This window comes from Dermacentor silvarum, chromosome 9 (genome assembly GCF_013339745.2).
Source record: "Dermacentor silvarum isolate Dsil-2018 chromosome 9, BIME_Dsil_1.4, whole genome shotgun sequence".
Classification (NCBI taxonomy): Eukaryota; Metazoa; Arthropoda; class Arachnida; order Ixodida; family Ixodidae; genus Dermacentor; species Dermacentor silvarum.
The window spans coordinates 132694440-132719642 of NC_051162.1; the positions used below are offsets into that span (position 1 = coordinate 132694440).

At 45.0% G+C, this 25203-nt stretch overlaps 2 protein-coding genes across 2 annotated transcripts in view; one reads left to right on the plus strand and one right to left on the minus strand.

The window, feature by feature from the left end:
* LOC119464386 (putative N-acetylated-alpha-linked acidic dipeptidase) overlaps positions 1-16955 on the minus strand; it is a 44646-nt gene extending 27691 nt beyond the window's left edge. The window contains exons 1-6 of the mRNA XM_037725328.2: positions 16242-16955; positions 10437-10683; positions 7736-8060; positions 5226-5316; positions 4328-4614; positions 1241-1323 (exon numbers count right to left, since the gene is read on the minus strand). Of these exons, the coding sequence (XP_037581256.1) occupies positions 1241-1323; positions 4328-4614; positions 5226-5316; positions 7736-8060; positions 10437-10683; positions 16242-16582 (1374 nt within the window). The 5' untranslated portion in view covers positions 16583-16955. The remainder of the gene's footprint in view (positions 1-1240; positions 1324-4327; positions 4615-5225; positions 5317-7735; positions 8061-10436; positions 10684-16241) is intronic.
* Positions 16956-17149: 194 nt separating this feature from the next.
* LOC119464387 (transmembrane emp24 domain-containing protein bai) lies at positions 17150-21108 on the plus strand. The gene is made up of 3 exons (XM_037725329.1): positions 17150-17427; positions 18297-18521; positions 19174-21108. Exons 1-3 carry the CDS (start codon positions 17248-17250, stop codon positions 19387-19389), a joined length of 621 nt encoding a protein of 206 aa, XP_037581257.1. The 5' UTR covers positions 17150-17247; the 3' UTR covers positions 19390-21108.
* Positions 21109-25203: the final 4095 nt, after the last annotated feature.

The following is a 25203-nucleotide window of genomic DNA, read 5'->3' on the forward strand; positions in this document are numbered from 1 at the left end:
TTTCATTTCATCAAAAGATGCAAAAATAAATGCATCGGGGGCCAAGCACAGCTCACAGCCGAAGACATTAGCGGCGCTGAAAATTACTGGATCAAGGTGGCTCAAGAGGATATTTATGCAGAAGAAATCAATCAGCTTGAAAAGGAACTACAACTGAACTATAGCCTCTGGAAGATTCTTGGCAAGGCAAAGCTTACGCCAGAAGAATTGACAGTATTGTATGAGTAAACTCCAAGCCTCTCACTTGTCAACGTCACCAGTAGCAATGGAAATACTTACTCTGGCTCATTAACCGGTAAATGACTAACAAGTCTTCCTTGCCACAACGAAGATGTCGATACTTCAGGGCCAAGATCTACGGCCACAAGAAAGTGGCTTCGTCGTAAGCAGTTACTGGAGCACTTTTGGAGAAGATGAGGAGAGAATATCTTCTTAGCCTGCGTTCCGCGCACTATGCCTACCAAAAGTACCAAGCGATACTGCCTACCAGTGAACATACCACTGCTTCATTTGGCAGTATATTTACCAGATTCCAACGGACCCCTCCTTTGCACACATCTTTTATAGGCTCAAAGTAGAAAACAATGTCCATCCATATCTAAAACACACCCGATTTTATACGAAGAACAATTTAGCATGCCTCCAATTCTGGCAACTGGAAAAGAATGAAACCTACAGCTTTACAGAGGGCAAATTCATTTACATTTAGTGTCCACCGTCATCATTTTCACTCGGGTCGTTCAGGATTGAATTATCCGGCAAGGAAGAATTTCAGGATTGAGATAATGAAAGCCTTGCTCTCCCAAAATTTTCGCAGGAACTCATTTATGATGAATATCTAAGTATGCTAATAGCATTCTTTTTAGAAAAATGAATTAGAAGAAATTTTTAAGTATTTTCCTTTTTTTTTTTTCATTGAAGAGCACCGCGAACGAAGTTAAGCCAACATTTTTAGACTGCACTACCTTCAGAATCGGCCCATAATTTTTCAGTACACTATCTTCAGGATTGACCAACGAAATCGGTTAGATAGATAGCCGGAAAGAAAACTGGTCTGACAATACCAAGAACAGCCTTTTGATGCTATTCACATTCAAACGAATGGTCGCTGGCCGGTACCCATTGTCAGGAGCGAATTAAACTCAGAATCGAATTAACAGGAGTCAAATTAATGGAAGCCTATTGTACTTGTGGGAATAACGCTATCACAGAAATTCAACGATCCACCAGAATGTCCTACCTCAAGCCACTCGACGACGCCCACGGACTGGAATTCTTCCGCAGCCCAGCTGCAGAAGATGACAGTGCGGCGTGGTCGCCAACCTGCATTGTTTCACCGAAGGCATCAGTGAAGTTGTTGAGTATTTATTCAATTTTAGTGCATATCCATAAGTGGGTATCTTTGTCTTGCAGAAGGAGGTCCCATAGTGAAACATTGTAGTGGGACCTCTTGTGATATATTACAAAGGACAATAACAACACTACTAAACAGCAAAAAAAATAAATAAAAAATAAGCGTGCAGTGGAAAATAGTAAACACCCCTTTCAGAAGTAAAAATACGAGCAGTTGACATTATTTATACAAATAAAGATACAATAACAGTTCTTAAAACAAGAATAATAATTCATCACCAGAAAATGACAAAGCTCTGGTTGCCTCACAAATGACATATAATGGAATCATGCTATTGGTCACAAAATGAAATCATAGAGCTGACTGTTAAATGACAAGTAGCTGGCAAGGGTGTGCCAATTGGATCTGCTCTCAACCACAGAGCTTCTGACAAAAATCACTAGAGGGAGCTCAGGTGCCCGTGCATTTAAATCATTAATTAACTGCAAGGGAACCACCATGTTGGTACTCTGTGCAGGCATGCAGGCGCAGACGATGACATGCCATTTAGACGAGACGTGTAATCAACACAATCTGGAGCATCCCTCAGTATGATAGCGCCATCAAGTTCAGGCACCTGCAAACGCATGATTTTAGGCACCATAAATCTTACATGCAAATTTTATAAATAGCCATCCAATCTTTCTGAAAAATATACGGAATAAGCTTTACCAAGTTTTCCATATGTACACACTACATATAAATGCTTGTGCTTGCATAATATTTTGAATATTTTTAGTGTTACAAAAAAGAGTCATACCAACATGGTGGCACCTTTGCAGTTGCCACTTCTTTCTCTGAGCTTTTCCTCTAGTGTTAGTATACTAACTCTATGACCATGGGAATTATAATAGATTTGCCCAATGTTTGTGCTTCAGGCATTCTTATGGCATTATCTATTATGCTTTATCTTTCTAAATTACCTGAAAAATGCACGTAGGCAAATGCATGCAGGCAATAAGTTTCCGCGCACATTCATAATCATTGCGAACAGTTGCATTCGGAATGCAACATTGTGTTTGTAATACCTGTTGCCATTGTGTTTGTAATAGCCAAAGTCACGAAGCCGTTTAATGTCCAAGATGAGATTGAAGCATAATCCATAATTCTCATGCTGGCTGATCTGCTGTGCTTTTCAGCTAGCATAGAGACTAGTGAACTCAAAACTCAATGACAATTCAAGGGCTTCAAGGATGTCAAAATTCAAGGAGGGGGAAACAGACCTGATTCATACAAATAGGCTGAAAAATGGTGAATATGGCATTGCGCTGTTGAGTTTGAGGGTCAGATCCTGAGGCTGCAGAGGCCCCATTTTGATTTGTATGAAACGCTTGTGCACTTCGATTTGGGTGCATGTAAAGAACTCCAGGTGGTCTAAGTTATTTTGGAGTCTCCATTTCGTCAGGCGTCATGATCGAATCGTAGCTTTGGGCACAGAAAACTGCAGAATTTAATTTTTCGTTTTAATAGTGAAATCTCATTCTTAGCTAAGAAGCTGCCGAGTTGTACACAGGTTTCAAGCTTTTCAGGTGACTTCAACGATTCAAAGATGACTTCCCATTGTAATGACGTCAATCGCCTTCTAGCATGACGGTTAGTAGTACTTGGCTTAAGCCAGGAATTTCTAATTCTCAGCACTTTGAAATGGAGCCATGATGGCTGCGGTGTGAAGCAACTAGCAAAACAACAAAAATAAGGGTAAAGCTTCGTCGCTTGATCAGACATTGTCTGGCTCCACGGTGGCAATGGCAATTTTAACAAGCCTGTTGTTGGTGGCTATACATTGCATTGCTTAGCGACCCCGAAAATATCTAGATTCGTTTCTCAACAGACACTTGCCGTTCCCAGGCACTTCCCATTTCCAATAGATACTTCCCATTCAAAGTTTCCCAATAGTTCGAATGTGCAAGAGTCACCCCTAACCCCAATTTTCAAGGAATTCAAGGAGCACATTTATTTTCAAGTAGTTTCAAAGGCCCTTAAATCTCTTTATTCAAGTTCGAGGGTTTTTGGGGATTTCAAGGAGGTGTATGAACACTGAATTTTTTAAAAACTATTCTCACAACCCCAGCATGGCAAACCAGATGACCACAATCTCTTTTGAAAAATGAAAAGATTCCATTACTTCCTACTTAAGTAAAGTACGCACAACTTGTCCACCTGGAGTCATCCACGATATAAAGAGGATCAAGTATTAAAGTGCTGGACACTTAGAGGGTACCTTTAGCTCGGGGCCAACACTAATTTCCCTGCTAAAGCACAGGTAAAATGCCGAAAATGCTCTCCTTGTAAAGCTGCTGAACTGTTTAAATGAAATTTGTAGCATTTAATAGAGAAAGCTAAATTGTACTGGCTGTTGAAACCAGAATTTAGATTTTGTTTACAGGAATTGAGGAATATTAAAAAATTATACCCAAAATATACAGTTGTGTTACTTTGAACCAATAATAGAGGTTACAATTCTGTAAACTTTATCCATTGCCCATCTAATGCGGACAAATGTTATGTCTTACTTAGCAACCCACATGCAACTGTCACATTGTTTATGAAAGCTTTACAAAAGCTTTAACCCCAAATAAGTCAAGTCTTTGAGAGCAGTGCATAGAAAACCAATTTTGCTTGCACAGATGTCAAAATAAATGCAGTTTACAGAATTATCATGTTCTTTTATCACTGCCAAGTTAGATGCAAACTAGAGGCCTTCTTTCTCTTTCCCTGTACTTTTGGCAATTTCTTTAAATAAAACTGATTGACTAAATCGGAATGTTTCATTGAACAGTCGGTGGATTCTAACTTCTTCATAATTCAACAAACCTCCCCAACATCAGTTCAGTGGATGTCAAGCACAACAATTACTCCTTTCTCATGTATAAATATAAGAGCTCCCGAAGTGAAGCTTCCGTTTAAAAGCCACCATGGTAAGAGGGCACTGACCTTCCTGGAGGAGCTTTCCAAAGGCTGCACTCAGTTCGAGCAGCAGGGCCGTGCTGCCAATGTCCGAGTCACCCCATGCATCGCGGCCGGCACCCACCAGCACGTAGCGGTCGGGCTCAACACGCCCGCGCACGTAGCCAACCAGGTCAAACACGGAATGGTTTCGCAGCATGTTGTGCAACTGCAGCTCGGCCTCGACAGGGCCAGGTCCAGCGCCAAGGGCGGCACCGCCCTCACCACCCAAGGAGCCCTGCATTTGCGCAGTGACTGGTGGTCCCCCTATGTGCCTGCAAAAAGTTTGATGACATTGGGGGAAAATTTTTTTTTTTTTTAATTTTTGCACTACCCACATCACGATGACTGTCGATGTTAATGTGTTATTAGCATTGAAGCAATGTAGGAACACACTGCACTGCCGCTGCAGAGATCCTTTATGTACACCAGCCGGGTTCTTCTCACACTTCCCACATAAAACACTACGCCATCTAACACCGCCACAAAGTCCACGTGTGGGGTGGGTGTGAATTAAGACAAGATTGTCTGAATATATATGTTGCAGGTTGGAGAAATTTTTAATTGTTTTTGTGTCATTAAAGCAGCACATACCCAGTGGTACATACCCATTAACCTAAGTTAGTGTGAAAGCGGTTCAGTGGAGAGTGCGACAGATTGGTCCCGCACGTCACTGGCTGGGTCCTTACCACCTCCTCTGTGGAGGCTGAGGAAGCAGCCATTGCCCTGGCCATCTCCCCCACCTCTGCCACACCCATCTTAAAGCGATTCACATCATGCCTTCTAGCTCGGATGGCATTTTATACACTTAAATGTATTTACTGCAAATGACAGATGCATTTCTACAGTAAAAGGGTCCTCAACAGAGTCGAACCATCACACTTACCGCAGCAAAATCTCAGCCACGTTGGCACTGATGGTCTGCGCTGGCACTGTAGGCAGGTACAGCTGCTCCCGAGGTAGCCGGTGTGCAGACACTGCGAGGAAGTCAAATTGTGTTGGGCAAGGTCACACGTTGCCTTATGTGCAATTGGACACAGAAGCAAACAATCATGAGAGCTAAATCAGGAGCTAATCACTAGCACTCGTAATTGTTGGCTCCTGTGTCCATGTCAAGCTCACGCTGCCTGCAACCATCAACTTGTACCAACTGGCCTGATTACAGTGTTAAAACAAGGGATGCCTTAGGCTGGCTGGTTCCACAATGTAAATTGTATCACAGTGAAACAAAAACATCTGTCCTTGAAGTATGCACACAGGCACATTGTGTCAACCAAGCAGCCACACGTCTGACCACAGGAACATCTTAACAAGATGTTTAGCTGTCGCTAGATTTATTCTAGCAGTGGGCAGTGCCATTCATCAATCCACATCAACACCTATCTACCATCTGCCACCTGTGCACGCACAAAGCTGATGCAAGATGAGGCAATGGTGCAATAACCATATGAATATAGGATGCATCTCACCTTCCTAAACACAATGTGCACGAATCAGTGCATACAGGTAGGGACTTGATAAATGCAGCACTTGCAAGCTCACTGCAGGCCACAGTTAAACAAGGATACGCCATACGCCTTGCATTTGCTGCGCTTCGGGAGTAATGGCGGTTTGAACCTACAAGATGGGCGCCAGCGCGGGCCCACTTGGCTCACGTTTTCGCCTTGGTAGACATCGCTTCGTCTGGTGCCTTGTGCCAAACATACCTAAGCCAAGACAATCCATTAGTAATCATCCTGTTGTTGCTATGCGGATGCATCTCGTTAGGCCCACGAACGCCGGAACCGCAGAACGATCTCAAAAATTGGACGAGCTATGCGCTCATAACGAACGTTTCAGGTGAGTTTAGAGAAAGTGAAAGCTCATTTCAATAGTTACTGGCGATCTAAGTGAGTGAGGACGGAGCCATCATGAGAATTCATGCTGAAGCGGGAGTGATGGGTGCTGCCATGTTGGACAACGCTATTTGCTAGCATGCGTAAACATTAGATATCGGTGCTCAAGCCCCACTTCGATGCGTACGACGTCTCCTGCACCATCTGCACATGCGAGGCGTGATCTTTCGTACATGTAGTTTGAACGTTAAATGTCGTGCCCCAATATATTCATCTGCCTTGCCTTGTTGCTGCCTTTTTGTGCTGCAGGAAATTGTGAATAAGTAAATAAATAAAATACACACCCCTGGCCATGCCCGAAAGGTGTTTTTTTTTAAAAAGAAGAAACGCCTGTACACTGGCTGTGCCATCCACGTCAAAGTTTGTTACACCAAACCCTTATGGCAAGTTTTGTCCTTACACGACACATGGCGTGTGACAAACCTTACAGCCTGTTGGTGTTGGTTGCGTCTCTCATTTTCCAACTCTGGGGCCCACACTGACAACGCTCGACCTACTGAATGTCACCGTGGTGCGCAGTTCAAATTTGATTTTGGATGTTCATGTAAACGTCACTACTTCCAATTTTGCTGCCTATGACGCCTGAAATGCGGTTGTCCTCAACGAGCCGCCGTGTGCTCAGTCAGCTGACCGCAGCTTCAACTGCTGTGCATATGCACAGTGTTTGCTTCGTGCACGACAGGGCTTGAGTGCGTGCTTACGCTCATATGCTCCAGTCTGGCCATGCTACACGGTGCAGACTGGCTTTGTCCTGCACAAGCTTAACCAGCCACATGCAACTTAAGCATACTGAGGCACTATCAATACCTTAAGCAAAGTCTGCCAAGGCGTCACGTCTGCCAACTCAGAGCAGCCAGGAGTCAGCGTGCAATGGCAAGTGTGCGTGTGGTCTGACCTTAAGCTCACCTACTGTTCAAAACTAGTTGAAATTAGCGAGGCCCAACGGCTACGACATCGATGGGTGTGCATTAGACTTATGGGTGCGTTAGAATTAGGTAAATAAGATAGTAAATTAATCTTGTACAATACCAAAAAAAAGCCCTGTTACCATGACAGGGTTTTTGGCAAGCGAGAAAAATTGCAAAAACAAAAGACAGGCGGCAAGGCCACCTTGGTCTTTTGATACCAGGTTGCCTTGCCATTATGGATTTTGATGGGATCTGCTCAGGTCTAGTTATCTTTTTTGTCAGTAAAGATAGACTACATAGTATTCTAAAGGAGCCGTAGACTTAGCAAGTTTCAAGGACTTTTACTCAGCCATGACAGCCCAAATACTACAAAGAGATACTTTCAAATCCATGATGTCTACTGACATGCCAGTACTGGAGTTCCGGCGTGAAATTCAAGAACTGGAACTTTAACCATCATTTTCTCTTCTAATAAACCTATTCTCACTCAATCAGTGACAATGATATTTTGAAGTAATACTTATCAGTCCAAACGGATTTTTTTCTTTCGTGTCCCTTCAAATAAACGATGACGATTTACACTTCCAACTTACCTACGGCAGGGTATCCGGGGGTCTGCGGATCCCCCAGGAGTGGACCCAGGGGACTGGCACTGTGACTTCCATCAGGTGGCAGCCACCACCAGGCGGCACTACCATCCTGCTCTGTAGGGTAGCTTGGAGGCAGTGGCCGAAACTCGCGAGGGTCTGGGTACAACAGGACGGCACGTGCACCCACCCGTTGCGCCATGGCAAGTTGCCGGCCCAAGGGCTCTGTGCCTAGCCGCACGAGCAAGACACTGCCATCAAGCGTTACATTGGAGCCATGCAGCCAGTCCACATCAGATACCTGCAGACGACCTGCGTACACCAGGGGGCCCTGCACGACAGGTTAGCATTAGCACACATCAATAACCACGGCCCCTAGCACTAAACTCTGTCACAATAAAATAATGCTATGCTCCCCTTCTACATACAATTTTCCTTGTACATACATTACACATGCATGTAATATGCACCCACTGTAACTTTTACTACGATGTTTGACATTGCATAAGATTTCTATTTTAAAGCGAAGCTTTTTTTGCGAACCACCCTGCGCCTCTCTTGCTGGTTGTGGCTGCCGCCTTCTGCTGCTGCTTGTGTGTTCGCACTGAATAGCTCACACTCAGCTGTGGGACGGCGGCGCCATCTAAGAGCAATGACTCACACTACTTTGCCCACAGCAGTGGAAGGTCGAGAGGGGGGGAGTCGTTGGCCACTGAGGGGAGGGTGAAAGGAAGTTGAGACGGGAGAAAGGACGCCGGAGGAGATGGCCTCACATTGCGCATGCGTTGCGCCACCTGGCAACTGCATGGACGGTCACAGCTGCAACTCCAAGAGGAAGTCGGGTACCCCAAGCAAATGGCGCAGAAAGCCAGCTTGCCTCTTTCAACCCCCATAATGCTGGTTGCGTTCAAAGGTGCATTGTACTCTTCGCCAACATGAATAAAGCGCTCAGTTTCACTTTGCACTCATATTGAATAAACACAAACACGTGTTTTAGCACTCTTTATGCATTTACAGAAAGCTTCACTGTACAGTGTTACGACGCGAGAAAAACAGGTTTTATTAAACAGGCTTCAGGGCGAGCCTCAGATGGGCAAAAAACGTTCTCTTTCTTGTCTTCTCCACTCACACTCCTTCTTCTTCCACTCATGCGGCTACCGTGACCGTAATATTTTTCTCCCCTCCTAGACGAAGCCTGCCGGGAAAGTCAGTTAAGTTCTCGGAGTGAAGGGCATGAGACGAGCGACGTGCACAACCTCAGTCTTGGCGGAGCGCCGTCCCGTTGCGGTGAGACCCGCGCCAGTCGTACTTCACTGAGCTGGTCAACAATAACGTACAGGCCAGTATAGTTGGCAAGAAGTTTCCGACATAGGCCACGTTTGTGCACCAGACACTATAGCGAGACTAGATCCCCTGGAGAATAGGTGACATCCCAATGGTGCCTGTTGTACCATGCTTTTGACCAGTCTTGCGAAGCCAGAGTACGTATGCAGGCAAGCGTCGAGCTTCTTCAGAAAGACACAGTCTCGACGATGGTGAGATCGTCGTGGGTGGAGAAAGAAAATATGGTGTCCAGTGTGTCACGGCAGACGAGTGTAGAGCAGGAAAAACGGGCTGTAGCCACTAGTCTTGTGCTTTGCAGTGTTAAAGGTGTATGTAATGAAGGGCAAAATGTCGTCCCAGTTTTTATGGTCTGATAAATAATACTGTAATAATAAGACTGTAATAATAGATTCCAAATGAGCACGTTGGATATGCTGCATTCTTTTACAAACACTGCTGCTGCAAAACACTGCCTTGCCAAACGAGGCGAAAGCCCTTGTCAAGCCCTAATGCCTTTTTTGCTTTCCCCCCGCAGCACAATTGTAGTGACTGATTGATTGATTGAGTGTACAGAATAGTGACATGCCCAGCTATGCCTCCACATTAAGTGAAAGCATCTGTCACCACTCAGCCCTTTACCCCACCTGCCTACATTCAATGTGGCAGACTATTAGACAGATGCATTTTAAAGCAGACAATAAAGAGAAAAAATAATTTGATTCGTATCTGTAAATTACTATTCCACAATAGCAAAAAAAAAAATTTAAAGATAACTATTTCCTTGAAAAGAGGCTTGGTAAGACAAAAAATACGCAAACAGCAAAGACGGATGGTGATGTCCCCTTGAAGTTCCTCCACTAGCTCGCCATCGTAACGTCATAGATTTTCATGACATCTGCTTACGCCTAGCTAATTTTTTTATCGGTAAAGATGAACCACATTCTTTATAAAGAAGCCAAGCACTGAACTTGGCAAGTATTGAGAACTTTTGCTGAGTCACCACAGCCTGAATACAACAGAATACTTTGAAATCCATGATGTCAAACTGATGTAATGGCACATGGGTTGCAGCAAAAATATTAAGAAAATGAAACTTGGCCTCTACTTTCTCTATAATAGTGAACCTCTTAACACAACGATTATGAAAACAGATTCGAAAGATTACTTTGGCAGTCTAAATTGATTTGGTGTCTTCCTTTAGTGTCCTGTTAAGCTGTCCTGGATCTCCGAGAGAGACGCCAATCAAAAGCCACCACTTCCCGGCATTTCTATGCGCACACAGCATAACAGCACTGCAGTGAACTATCTAAAAAAAAAAAACATACACTGCACCATATAGAAAACCATGTGGCCCAGTCGCCCTGAGCAACAGTGATTCACTCACTCTGATGGGACCATTGGCCGTGCAGTAGGCCACATAGGGACGGTGATCCTCTGAGAACAGGTCCACAGTTGTGCCTGCTGCATCAGACGAATTCTCAAAGTGACGCAGCCGGTTCGGGCGTGACGAATCTGGGAATGACAGCAGCACCTCGTACGTGTGCTGCTGCACAGCCTCGAGGCCCTGTTCTTTCCAACGCTGCTGCAGGAGGTCCACAATCTCGGAGTCTGTACGCACCTCAAGCAGCTGCCTGCAGTCACATAACGAGTCATTCGACCAGTGTTACTGACTGACACAACCATAAATGCTGCCCACTCTAATGGTGTATGAAGTAGATTATTAATTTAGACCATAAATCTACTTGAAAAAAAAAATGTGAAAATTTATATTCAGGGGCTTTACACTTCAAAACCACATTCTGATTATCAAGCACACCGTAGTGGAGAACTCCCGATTAATTTTCACCACCTGGGGTTTTTTAATGTGCACTTAAATCTAAGTACATAAGCATTTCTACATTTCACTCCCATTTAATGCAGTCGCTGGGGCCTGGATTTATTAAAATTCTTGAACATCACAATATATATATATATATATATATATATATATATATATGAAGTATTTCTTCAGATCCGGGGTTTAAAAAATTAAAAGAAGTGCAGGCGCACATAGAAAAGCAAAAACATTGAATTTCGACGTTTCGGCCGAGGTCCGGCCTTCATCATGAAGGCCGGACCAAACTGCAGCACTGCAGCTATTGAAATCTAAAGCAGACAAAATAAATGCATGATACAGCCTTCTGAAATATATTACAAATTTGTGAGTAGGACTTTTGCGAAACCCTCGTAAGCATTGTAACAATTCCATGTAAGCTGTAAGCTCATATATAAAGGTTGTCGGCTTCTGGTGCTTAAACAGATGCAGTTTACAGAAATGCAATATATCTGTTTTTTGGTGCACAGTTACAGATTCGCAAACTTCATGCTGAAAATTTTTTTTTGAACTTGCAGATTTTCGGCAATTTTTGTATAATGTACGAGATCCAAAATCAATATTCAGCATGCCACAGTTGCTAGAATATAGCTTCCTTTCTCAAATACAACAAATTTTATTCAAATTGCTATAGCAGTTGTTTTATGAGGGCATTTCGGAGTTTTAGATGTATTTGAATAGAGAAATCCGAGTTCACTCGGAGCTAAAGCTTATGCTTTGGCTGACTTATGGCCTTACAGCTTGGATGAGCTCTTAACTCAAAATGATGCTGCAGACGTAAGGCAATGTTCATATTGAAACTGGTGCGTGCTCCTGTAATTTTTGAGCTTCAATGCATAAAAAGGCACTTTGTTAAAAAAAGTGGAACAGTGCATTTTTAGCAAGTTTGACAGTGCCAATCTCAAAACTGATGCCATTTCAAAAATTTGTTCCATGTGGGTGTGCCTTGTAGAATCAGTCGCTTCAATTCGTATACTGCAATATGTATGCTGCAATATGTGTGCAAGAGTAATTAGTTAGAAAGTTGATTAGTGAAATTTTGGTATTAGCCAATTACCTATGCACTTTGATTTTCAGTGTAAGTAATATATGCCTTTACTAGTAATCCAGCTCAGTCAGTAAAATTGTACATTATATACCACATTCGATATAAAAAAAATTATGTTGACATGGACAAAGAAAAGGCCCCAGGTATAGTGCCACAGTTATCTCCTGTGATTGCACTATGGATTTAACTTCACAACACAAGTGCTGTCATGAATGAAACTTGGACTGACGCTATCCGAACCTCGAAGGAAGCAAAATTTCCTTGCAGCTTGTGTGCACATCCTTGAATTGGGTTGTACAATGCACTGCTAAAATTGTGCTATTCAATCTGAGGCTTACATCTAAAAGGAAAATGAAAAAAAAAAAAAAAAAAAAACCTTGTACCAGTGGTACCTACTCTTGACAGTACACAGAAGTTGTGCTCAGCATGTCCCCTTGTGAACAAAAGTAGTGCAAGGGCAACATTACAAATTTGTTCCTGTAATATTTTTCACAAAGTAGTGAAAGTAGTTTCTCAGCTCAAGGAGTTGGAAAATAAATAATGCAGTGCATGCAGCATACTTTTTTTTTAATATAGAATATGCAGACAAAATACAAGGCTTTTAATTAAAATTAAATTATGGGGTTTTACGTGCCAAAACCACGATTTGATTATGAGGCACGCCGTAGTGGGGGACTCCGGAACTTTGGACCACCTGGGTTTTTTAATGTGCACCTAAATCTAAGTGCACGGGTGTTTTCGCATTTCGCCCCCATCGAAATGCGGCCGCCGTGGCCGGGAATTCGATCCCGCGCCCTCATGCTCAGCAGCCCAACACCATAGCCACTGAGCAACCACGGCGGGTAAGGCTTTTAACTTCTGGTTTGAACAGGCTGTCTCCACAAATGGGAAAGGATATTTCTAGAAACCAGATTCTGTGCCCAGTTGTGAGGTGGTTGGTCTCAATGTCAGTAAAGGTGGTTAGGTAGGAGTGTCTGCATAGTGAAATTTCCTAATCAAATATGAATGTTTCAGAAAAACTACTTCCAAATATCAAACCGAAACTAGAATATTATCTGAACTCCAAAAAAAGATGAAATAAAAAGTTTGCACGTAGCCAGTTTAGTGAAAACTAAGCCCTGTACAAATTTATTTGACATGTACATATTCAATAGAACCAAGAGAAGGGAAGCGCAGTCAAGGACAGCAGAAAACTAGGTGGGGTGATGAGTTGGGAAATTTGCAGGCGCAGGTTCAAATCAGCTAGGGCAAGACAGGGGTAATTGGAGATCACAGGGAGCGGCCTTCGTATTGCAGTGTACATAAATATAGGCTGATGATGATGATATTCAACCGAGCTTGCAATGTCCAGACAATTGAGCAGCTTGTAAATTAGTAACAACACCTTCAGTTATCTTAGGCGCCACAAGAATGGCAGTAATAAAACAAGGGAAGAACTTATCACCAGAAGCACGTACAGTGTTGTGTTCGTTGAAGGTGAGAATACTACAGTACAGCAACGCACATTAATAAATGACAAGATGGCAAGACTGGCCAAACAATAAATCTAAGCAACAAATTTGTACATAGGCTTGCTAAAATGAGGCAGTTTTTGAGGAGAGGAGGAGGAATAAACATTTATTCGGAACCAGCACTTTAGATGGCCGGGCCTAAGCCTCCCATGAGGGGACGTCGAGGGCTTGCCTCGCCGCCGCCTCACGGGCATGCTGGGTCGCCCAGGTTTGGTCGTCGAGGGCGGAGCTCCGCAGAGCCTCACACAACCTCGACGAGAGGGGTCGTGGTGTTAATGTGTGTGTACTGTGCTGGGCACTCCCACAGCATATGCGGGAAGCGTAGCCAGGTGAGTGCCACAGCACCCGGCAGTTGGGGGTATTGTAAACTTCAGGGAATATAAGGTGGAGGCGGGCGGGTGAAGGGTACTTAATTTGTTTGTAGCAGACGCAGGGTGGTAGCCTGCGCCCGGCTGAACTTGGGGTGAGGTGGGGGAAGGTTTGGCAACTAAGGTAAAATGCCTTAACGAGATCGTTATAAGTAGTCAGACTGTCCCTGGTGTCCAACTCATCTCCAGTGGTCTCCGCGTGATTTTGAATGTCTGGAAATTATTGAGGAGGTTTATCCTTCCCATGCATTTGCTCAGGAACTGGTGTCCCTGTGCAGCAACCAAACCTTTCCTACACAGCGAACACATTCGAAACAGTCTTCACTTCCATTGTTCTCTATCCCTCACAGTTCCAATATTTGAAAGGAACTAATATTTGATGATTTCAAATAGTGCATTCTCAAATAAAATATGAATTGAATAGCAGAGACTATTTGATCGGTATTCCACATTTTGAACATTTAGACACTCCTATTATATACTGAATCATGAAAGAAGCCTAAAATGTGAACAATCTGTCTGGCCTGCCAAACGAGTTCAGTGGTTGTAGGAGTTAATAGATGAGCACGTAGTGATTGCTTTGAATAAGTGCAATACATTGAACTTAAAGCTAACCCTTTATCTAGTTTGACCATTATATGAATGAAGCTGCTAATAAAGGAGCACACACATTTGACATTGCAGAAAGCTTATCGTACACTTCTCACATGTAAATCTATGATGCTTCTCAAGTATGAAGGCTGGGCAACACATTTAGAATATTTTACTGTGATACTAAAGCTGGTCTCGGTGTGCTGGACATGGCGCTATCGACATCATGACACTGAGTGAAATTAGCTCTCATTATAACAAGAACGAATGAAAGTGGAACTAGTTGGTAGGGATTTGCATTAAAGAAAGTTAGGCGGGCAGACACGGACACAAAAGAAAAAACGGACAACACAAATGCCATTTGTGTAGATCTGTTTTCCTTTTATGTCTGTGTTTGCACGCCTTACTTTTTTCTAACATGAATAGGACTAGGTTTGATCATATTCATAAAAAGCTAAAAACAGTGCTGCATGGCTTTCTTCTGGCTGTGCTTGCCTGTGGCAGCAGCAGCAATTGCAGGAACAGAATGAGACCGTGTTGCATGATGGATCCATATTCTGGGTACAGAATCAAGTATTACAGTAAACTATTTAGCTCACTCCAACAGCTGTAAATTTTTTTTCAAGGGTTTAGATGGCCTGGTCCTTCATCGAAAGCAAAAAAAATTTTAAGTTGAAAATGTTTATGCCAGAACTTATTGCAGTGCTGCCGGCGCACCCACACACGATTCTGTGCAGGTGTTGCAGAATCAGGTAGAAGCCCGATCTCGGTTACCATTATACTGTTGCCATAGGCCGAAAAACCCATCACACATGCCACATATGACCAAGGGCTTGAGCAGGTACAGTTATGCATGTAATGGTACCCACACGTATTCCATATCTTTTAACTTCAGAATAAACAACCCAGCCGAGGTTAATCCCCCCCAGGGCAGGTGATTAGTTCTTTTTTATTTCATTTTTGTTTGCTTTTAAAATTTCACAAGATTGCACTGCAAAAGGTGTGCCAGATATCATGACCTAAGCAATCCTCACTGTGTCATGCTCAAACGTCTCTTTGTTTATCCAGAAGAACAAGTAGTCTGGACATTTTAGAATTCAAGATCACTTAGTGGCATCTCGTATTTACAATTTTCTTGACTAGAAGAGGCAATGTTGCAGCAACTAAGTTTGCTGTCTATCTGGGGCCTAGTATTGTGTTGCATTTACTTCCGAAAAATGCCCTGAAGTGAATTGCAGCAGATAAAAAAAATAATAAAAGGGGAAAGAAGCGTCGTGGTGGTGGGGCAGAACTTTCAGAACGGAGGCCACATCCGCTATGATTCACGTGAGGTGCTGGCTGCGTACAGCAGACGTTTCTCGGCACATGCGGCTAGTATGCTTCACTGTTTGGATATCCGTGAAGGCCAGGAACGTCGTGCTCTGCAAGAAGCTTTGATAGTTGGGACACGACTTTTCAACCGTTTTGCCACAGGTTCTACTGCCAAATCCGGCGATCTCAGGTGGCCAATTTTTGAACTAGCAGACTCAATTCGGGCAACGACTCATTTGGCAGCGATTTGCCCTCGGCAGGTAACGCGGCAATTTACAGACTACCCGCACTCTCCTACCTACTTCAAACCCGATCGCACTTCCATACATTATTGTGCCGGAAGTATTAACGAAGATTAAAGCGGCGAAGCCGGGGGGCGCCGCTGGAGGCGCCCAAGAATGACGCACGCCCGTCTCGCTTGAGCAGGGCGCGTGCGAAGGTGGTGCGTAAAAAAATAAAAAATAAAAAAAAATAAAAGGGCGCTGACCCTGCGGTTCGGTTGATGCCGTCAGCGCTGACGAGAGCCAAGAGCCGCGCCCTGATGCTCGGGTCGGCGTCGTACACGGCGTGGATGGCGACCGACTTGCCCCGCACGCAGCCACTGTGCTCGGTGTGCGCGAAATAGCCGACCAGCAGCCCCGCGAGCACTCCCAGCAGCGCGATGCCCAAGCCACCGATGACCAGGTTGCGGTGCGACACGACTCGGATGTCTTCGGTCGTCTTCTCGTAGATTTGCACCGCGCCCGTGGGCTCGTGGTCGGGCCATGTCATCGGCTCGCTATCGCCGCCGTTGTCCTCGTCACGGTACGGCCGGTACTGGGCACTCATGATGCTGTTGGTTGCGGCGGCGGACACCTGTTGATCGTCGTTGGCCGCTGCTGTTCGGGACGACACACTACAGGGCGCATGACACGTGCGACGGCACGCGCGCGCGGTGTTCGGTCAAGTTCCGACCGCGGCGGATTTTGCGATCAGGAGCGGACGCAAGCGTCATCCACCCGTTTCCGCCAGGTACAGTAGTGTCGCTAGTTCCCACTGGCAGGTAGAGAGGACTACAGCACTACGACAACATACCAGACTCGCGCCCCACGCCTACGGCAACCTGTGAAATCTCTTAGTACGGAAGCGGCGTCAGTTTAGAGAGTACGGCATCGCCTGCGTCGATACCCACAAGGAGCGCTGCAGTTTTTACCCACTTTCAGATCATGATGATAATAATTAAAGCAAAAGCGTCGTAGACAAGTTGAAACACTACCAGCATGCCCGTTCAACCACCCTTGCGAATTATTTATTTATATAGAACAATTTATTATACATAATAGAGCACGTAAACGCACAAGCTTTTTCCCACGCTTCAGCGCGCTATTCATAAAAGTCGGAACAATCCAGGGATATCCAATCCACAACGCAGTCGTTGACTTATCCGCTTTCGGCCTTCTTCCACGTCAGTGTTCAACCGCCTCGATACACATATTTTGCGACTGTTGAGTACGATGGTGTCTTGTGCGACCTTATTATCGGTTTTGACTTTATATCTAGGCGTAGCGCACGCCATACGCTTTCACATAAAACCAAACACCAAGCGCTGTCTCAAGGATGAGGTGCTCAAAGACGTCCTCGTTTCCGGCGAGTACCACGTCTCCGAGACGCCGGGTCACAAGACAGACCTGACAGTGAGTACTGCGAGCATGATGTGCACAGCTGTTCGAACGGCGATGATGTGCACCCTCGTTAGCGTGAAGCTTCTGCCAGCCGCTGGCCATTGATCTCGTGTACAAGTCGAGAGCTAGCTGCAAAACAAAGCCTCGTGCGTCGCAACTCGCTGCCTGAGCCTGCGCGTTCTGGATGGCGGAGACATGTGTAGCTCTAATGCCTGTCAACGGTATGCAGCTATCTCCGCCTAGAGAAACGACAGCGACACGCCCATATATTTTGTTGCTGGTCCGCTACCAGCATTCTGCTGCGCCGCTATTTTGACGACGTAGGCAACTTGCGTGAAGGCGTGCGGTGATTGTTTTCCCAGCGTTCGACTACAGTCGATGTTTGAAGGATGGTAGCTTCACTGATACGTTAGCATGCTGCTTCTGGCGGCTCGTGTGGTACCTGACAGCATAGGTTCTATGACTGGCCACTAATAAACAACATAATGGTACAGGAATTCATGGTGCAGAACGTGCTCAAGGCAGTACAAGATGTACCACTTTAAGTGGCTGTTGTCAGGCAAACTACTGGGAGAAAGAAAGGAAGAAATAAAGAAAGCGATCAAGGCAGCACTTTTCAAACATTTCATGACGTCTAGTGGCTGTTCACAACAAACATACTTTAAAAAGTCCTACAGTGCTTTCGTGGTCAGTCTGCACATTATTCCCAATTTTACGATAGAATGGCGGCACATGTTAGCGCAGTGTATGACCCCGACACACTAGTTACACCGATAGGTGTTCATGGGCCTTTTCATTGCTCATGTGTCGTGTCTCACCATCTGTTCTGACATCTGGTCGCTTTTCATTCCTGCTACAAAATGACCACCTAACACTTGCAGGTCAAGGACAGCAATGGACACATACTTTACAACAAGGATGACATCAAAGAAGGCAAGTTCGCCTTCACCACAGATGCGTACGATGTGTACGAGGTGTGCTTCACCACCAAGATGCCCAGTGAGGTCAAAGGCGGGGACCGGGAAGTCCAGCTCCAGCTCAAGCATGGTGCAGAGGCCAAGAACTACCAAGGCTTGGCTGAAGTGGGCAAGCTGAAGCCTCTAGAGGTGAGGGAAGCCACTACTGTTTCAGGATTGCATCCTCATTACGAGGCCCCGGTTTCCATTAGTCTGAAATGGAACTTTTGGGGCCTCGGGAGCTGTCCTCATTTTCTCCAGCCATGGTGCATGAGGAGTGGTGTCTCGGCAGTAGCGTCCGTTACTTGCATGGTGGTTTCGATGTATTTGGCAAAAGCTGTGCCTGAAATGTTAATAAATGCACTGCTATTGCAGATAGCTTTCAGGTTGCCTAACCTAACACATGCCCATAGTACCTGGGCCCTTGTTTTTCCTGGGGCTGAAAAATTCACGATATGTGCATTTATACTCAACCCGGTTTCTCAGTGGCTATGGCATTCAGCTGTTGAACATGGTCGCAGGTCCGATTCCCTGTTGCCACGTCTGCATTTCCACAAGTAGAAACATGCAAAAAATTAAATCCGTTTGTACTTACTATATTTAGGTGGATGTTGCAGAACTGTTGTTGGTAGTCGAAATTAATCTGGAGTGTTTTGCTACAGTGTTGCTATAGAACATTCATTCGATGTGCACTTGTGCTGTACACCTGATAAGCACACTCTGCAATAAGCAAGAGCTTTGCACTATGGAACACTTGGCTCTGTTTGTGATTGTCGCTTGTTCCTGTGCCATGTTCCACCAGATGAAGCTCCAACAGCTGGAGGACCTGTCGGAGGCCGTGGTGAAGGACTTTGCATACATGCGCCAACGGGAGGAAGAGATGCGCGACACCAACGAGTCGACTAACTCACGCGTGCTGTACTTCTCAATCTTCTCCATGTGCTGCCTGCTCGGACTGGCCACCTGGCAAGTTCTCTACCTGAGGCGGTTCTTCAAGGCCAAGAAACTCATTGAGTGAACAAACAGTTGGGTCTGTGAGTGTTTGTGGAGGGGGGTGCACATACTGGAGGGGCAATAAAGACACACTTTCGTACACGAAGTAAGTGGAGGTCCACAGAAGGCAATGTTTTTTAGTCTATGAGAAGAAATGGCCTCTATTTATACGAATTTTTAAATTGTATAACAGCCCCTGGGGGAACTTGTTCAGCTCCGGCTACATCTTGGGAAGTGTTACCAGCTTAGAGGGTGGTGCCAGAGAAGCATTGCCACACGGCATTCTATCTCCAGTTGCGTGCAGCACTGTGCAACTAGAGAGTTTTCAAATGTCCATTTAATTTGTTCCCATGTGTGGTACTTACATTTGCACTTCCAAGTTTTGTGGCGGTAGCCTCTCTTTGTGTATGTGAGTGTCGTTTAGTTTGCCTGAGCTCACCAGGAGTGGGTCAAGTCGTCTGTACAGCTAAAACTTGCCTAAATGCGAAGTAAACTCTTGGGGTATCGGGGCACATTGAAGCAACCTGTGTGCAAGTCAATGGGCCTACATGTCTATACTTGTGGACAATTTTCCGTGTTTAATGCATCAAAGGATAGCTGTGGGGACAGAGAATCGGCACATGTGTGATATCATGAAGTACTAGTGTGGATTGCTTTCACACCATTTTTGATTTGACATCCTAGTGCAGTAGGGTGGCTGGAAAGCAAACTGCTTAGCAACATTATATTTACTTTTTTTGGTATTGTAATAAGCAAAATAAAGGAATGAATGCTGAGAAACAATTTATTACAGTTTTATTGTCCTGTTGGATACATTGAGATAAAAATTGTGCATGTTTGAACATATTGCTTTTTCCTATGCATTTTTACATGGTAGTGTTTGTCGCTTCCCTGCTTGAAGGTGGTAAAAATTTCAACACAGACCTAAGAACAGACGATTCATTGCTGATATTTAGTAGTTGATAGTAACTGCATCAATAATCTGTTCAGAGCACTACTCACAGCACAGAAAGAAGGGCAAGTTAATTGTTTAGTCAATGTGCCAGGTGGCCCCATTTTTGTTGTTGCTATTATTTCTGCATGGTGTATAGATGTATTATCTCCGCAAAGACGGTAGATATGCGAAATTAAAATTTGTGCACATTAAAAGCGACAATCAAATTCGTAACTATAGGCAGGTGTGTCATCATGCATGTGCATTAGTTGTGTAGCTTTGGCTTGCATGGCCACAGAAGGTTGTCCATGAGTATGGCAATGGCTAGTTCTGTGCATTGGAGTAGCACTTTAATGAGCAGGCCTGGCCTGTGGCCTGCTGTTATTTAGTTAGCGCACAAAGCCACTGCTGGATGCATGCTGCCCATCCCAACCTAGTGAGCCATGGCTGCAGCTTTTACAGTGCATCGTAATCATTGAGGGTCAGAAGTGGTCAGTGCTAACCACCCGGTTGCAGTTATTTGCATACTTATGGTTGTGTCTTTTGGATCTTGCGCTGCTCTCATGTCATGATTTCTTCACGTATTTGTTTAGCAACACATTATTTATTTAAGGTACTGTGAATCACATGAATAAATTGTCACACAAGTGCTGCAAGTGGAAGATAGCAAACATCACAGAAGTGCACATGGCAGAAGTCTGAAGCATACAGGGTCTCAGATCTGAGACAAAAATAAACAGGTTTCAATCAAGATTGTGTTGCTGTTAGCATTGATTTTGCAAACTCAATAAAGTTTTCTTTATTATGGAAGTATGAGCAATGCTTCCAATTTTCTTTTATAAAACAAAGCATGCAGGACTTGTAAGTGATGCAAGCAGATTGAGTCTTGCATCATTTTTCTTGCGGGTGAAGTAAATGCTAAATGTTTATACTATAACAAAACTGGAAATACACTATAGAATGAAGAAATGTTTGAGGCTTAACTTCAATAGCTAAAGCAGGCAGGTTATTGAGTTGTTATTTGTTAATGGAAGGTAAGTAATGTGTTCATAGGTCTACATCACATGTTCAATAGTATGATCCTTTGTTTTGGAGCAGGTCTGTTTTGCCCGATTATTGCACCATAATTGAGTTTAATAAGATGTGGGTTATAAACCTAATTTCTCCCTAAAGTCGCTTGAACAGCACTTCGCACGAAGTACAGCAAAACCTCGTTATAACGAAGTAATAAACTTGAAGGTAGAGATAGAAAAGTAAACAAAAAGAATTAACACAACCAAGCAGCCCTGTTGCGTCGGCAGCGATAGTTTGTGGGCGTGGCCGCTGATTCGGCAGTGGGCCGGTTTGGCGCGTTGCCAGGTAGCAGACATCTCGCGGGAGTTTTCAAAATTTTGCATCAAACGAGTTACTAGCAGCATCGCACGTAACCAGATTTCGACTTAATTGGCGCTAGGTCATCGGTAAGTCTCTATTATGAACTAGAGAAAGCTTATCTCTAACAATATCCAAGTGTCAAGAAAATTCCATTGCTTATACCAATAGTTATAACTGGGATGAAAAAAAAAAAAAAAAAAGACGTGGAACCGACAGCAAACATTGTATTAGAAAGCAACTGTGGCAGCACCGTGAACTTATGTGTGTGTGTGTTCTGTTGTAAAATAAACCGCTTACAACTTTGTTGCCATAAATCTACGCAAATTGCTGAGGAGGGGGGGGGGGGGGGTAGCGTGCCGTCGTGCACGCCGCCCTGCACTCCTTCGGTCATTCTTTCCTCCATGCCTTGGGCGCATCGTGTGCCGTGTACGCGTCTCTCACGTCGCCCATCCCCTAAAGTTCCGTCTCCTAAAGTTTCGCCCATCCATCCCTCCGACACGTACGTATTTCGGAGGTGGGGAAGGGAGATGCGAGCGGCACTGGCTGCGCGGCGGCTCGAGATTTCCTTTCGTTTTTTTTTTTTTTTTTTTTTTTTTCCTGCCAGCATTTTGGGTTCTTTTTCATTTCGTCGCAGGCACCCAGTAGCCAGACAACGTGGCATGTGAACATGGTAGTAGGTGGTTTATTTTGCCATGGAACATGCACTGAACTTCGCGCGGTGTCGCAGCTGCTAATTGTTATACCCGATATATTGTTAAAACCGGTATTTTTAGTGACAGTGCTCTTAAAACAGCGCTATGGACGAGGACAAAAACTGCACAAACGACGGGACGGGCGCCCGTCCTGTCGTCCTCGTTCATAGCGCCGGTTGAAAAGAACACTGTCGAAATGGGCCGATTCGGCCACATCAAGGTATTGTTGCTACAAATTTTTTCTACAATGGTAGAGTGTACTATATACACTCTAACAATGGGCTCTATCCTCTCGTCACCGGCTACGCTCGACCCTGCCATCACCTGCATCAACTTGAAAAATTGGCGCCCGTCCAGTCGTTTGTGTACTTTTCGTCCTCGTCCATAGCGCTGATGAACCAACTCGCGCAAAATCAAGGTATTGTTGTTATTAGAGGATTCGTTATAACGAGGTCTAACTCTTTTGACTACTTGGGATATTGTTGGAAATTACCATCATTGCTGCATCAATTTAGCAATCACTCCTCGTCCAGTAGACTGATATCGCTGTTTTAAGAGCACATGGATACCAGCCTTGCCTGCGCCATGATTGTCAGCACAAAATCACTGTACCAGCAACGCAGTCAAACTTGTCACGAGAACAAGCCGTCGCTATAAATTCTTGTTTGTGACATGAAAAAGCAGCACAATTAGCACAGAAGTGAGTTTGTTGTTGGGCTATAGTTGTTACATGATCATTTATGATCATTTAGAAGAAATGCAGCCAGGGGCTCCGGAAGTATATATATGATGTGTGGGGGCGACGTCTGGGGGCTCACGTCACGTCGTGCAGTTCACCTGCCTCCCTCTCTCTCTCTGTATATATATATATATATATATATATATATATATATTGCCGCAGAGATTTCTCCACGTGCCAGGTATCCTTCCAGGCGTCTCATGGCACCGCCGTTAGAAGAGCGCCAGCAACGCCTTGCGCATGGCGAGACAGCGCGTGTCTCTCGTGCACGCGCACGCGGTTGCGCGTGTGCTCAATCTGCGGACGTGGTTGACTGTGGAACGGGATCCTGTTAACTCTGCTTGTCAATTGTGTGTATGTGTTATAGTCTTAAGTTGCAGGGCACAAGTTCGCTCACAATAAACCAGTTTGTTTAGCGTGCTTCACTGAAGAGTGCTACAATATATATATATATATATATATATATATATATATATATATATATATATATATATATATATATATATATATATATATGATTATCAATCAACCAATCAATCACTTTTATTTTCTCTGAAATAGAGAAGTACCATATTTAACTGCTTTTTATGAGGTTATACACACGTTCGGCTGCGATGGAGAGAATGATGTCACCGACGGTATGCCCGCGGTCCGCCGTGAACGCTTGCGTTCGATATCTCGAGTTTGCGACGTCTGCCGCTTGCAGGAAGCGGCTGACGTGGTGAGCGACTATGCTAAGTCATGCGGCCTCAGCTGCGCCCCCAAAAGTCGGAGCTACTCCTGGTCTCACCGGGAAAGAAGCACGCGGTGAGACCATCGTTTCGTCTCAGAGCGTAAAGATATTGGGAATCAGTGGCGCACCGACGGGAGGGGGGGGGGGGGGTTGTAACCCCCCCCCCCCCCCTGAGGCCGACTTAACCCCCCTCTTTTGTTTAACCCCTTTTCTTTCCTTGCGCATTTGAGTACTGCAACTAAGATGTAAGACGCGCAATCGTCTGCACACTCACAAAAAGCGCATTTTTTGACAATTTCCCGTGAAGAAACTGAAATTAGTGCTATTTAGATTGTATTGGCAAACTGTCACCCCCCCCTGGCAGAGATCCTGGGTACGCTACTGTTGGGAATGGTTTTCCAGTCGGATCGCGCCAACACAATAATAATTAACAAGCTTAAGATTACAACAGCCCAATTAAGTTACCCACATGATCCGACTAATAAGAACCAAGACAAGAGGCATGGGGGAGGCGGACACGCTTCGGCTTGTCCAAGCCTTCGTCGTGTCTCGAATAATTTACGCTATTTCACGCGCACTACTCAACGCGACGGAATTCAAGAAAATACAATGATCAGAAAGGCATATAAGCAGGCGATGGGCCCGCCGATCAATACGTCCACAGAACGCCTACTTCGACTAAGAGTGCACAACACGGCCGAGGAGCTGATCAAGGCAGATTTATCCAGCCAGCGAACAAGGTTGGGCGGTTACGGAAGCGGGGAGGTCCATCCTCTTACGACTAGGGCTCTCTGCCCCGCTCAGCCATCCGCCGCCTCAGACTGTGGGCTTAGCCCATGCCATCCGGAGCAACATCACCGTACCTCCTCTTACCTCGCAACATGCACCCAGTGCACCACGCACAGTGAAAGGAGGCCCGGGCCATACACAAGCAATACTTGAGTCAACCCTCTACAGCCTCCACGGATGCGGGGTCTTACCCCAGACGCGCAGCCACAACAGTCACCGTAATCGTCAACAAAGAACATCGGAGCAGCATTTCGCTCACCCGAAACAATCCCCTCCAAGCCGAGGAAGCGGCCATAGCCCTCGCGCTCTCCCAAAGAGAGGTTGAAGTCATAGTGGCCGACTCCTACAGGCGTGCTGCAACTTCGCTAGCGGCAGAATGCATGCCACTACGATCAAGATCATCAATCAAAAGCCGCCAACGAGATCAGACATGATCATCTGGGCGCCAGCTCATCACGGCATTCCTGGCAACGAGGTCGCCATCCACGTGGCTCGAGATTTGACCCACCGAGCCGACGCCGAGGAATCTGAACCCAAGCGCATGCACCCTCTAGTCTCGTACCTAGATATCACACAAC

Excerpts from the sequence above, each read along its gene's own strand:
- LOC119464387 (XM_037725329.1), top strand. The coding sequence starts at position 17,248 with ATGGTGTCTTGTGCGACCTTATTATCGGTTTTGACTTTATATCTAGGC. Across the intron at positions 17,428-18,296 it reads GTCACAAGACAGACCTGACA|GTCAAGGACAGCAATGGACA; the intron begins GTGAGTACTGCG and ends TAACACTTGCAG. Across the intron at positions 18,522-19,173 it reads GCAAGCTGAAGCCTCTAGAG|ATGAAGCTCCAACAGCTGGA; the intron begins GTGAGGGAAGCC and ends ATGTTCCACCAG.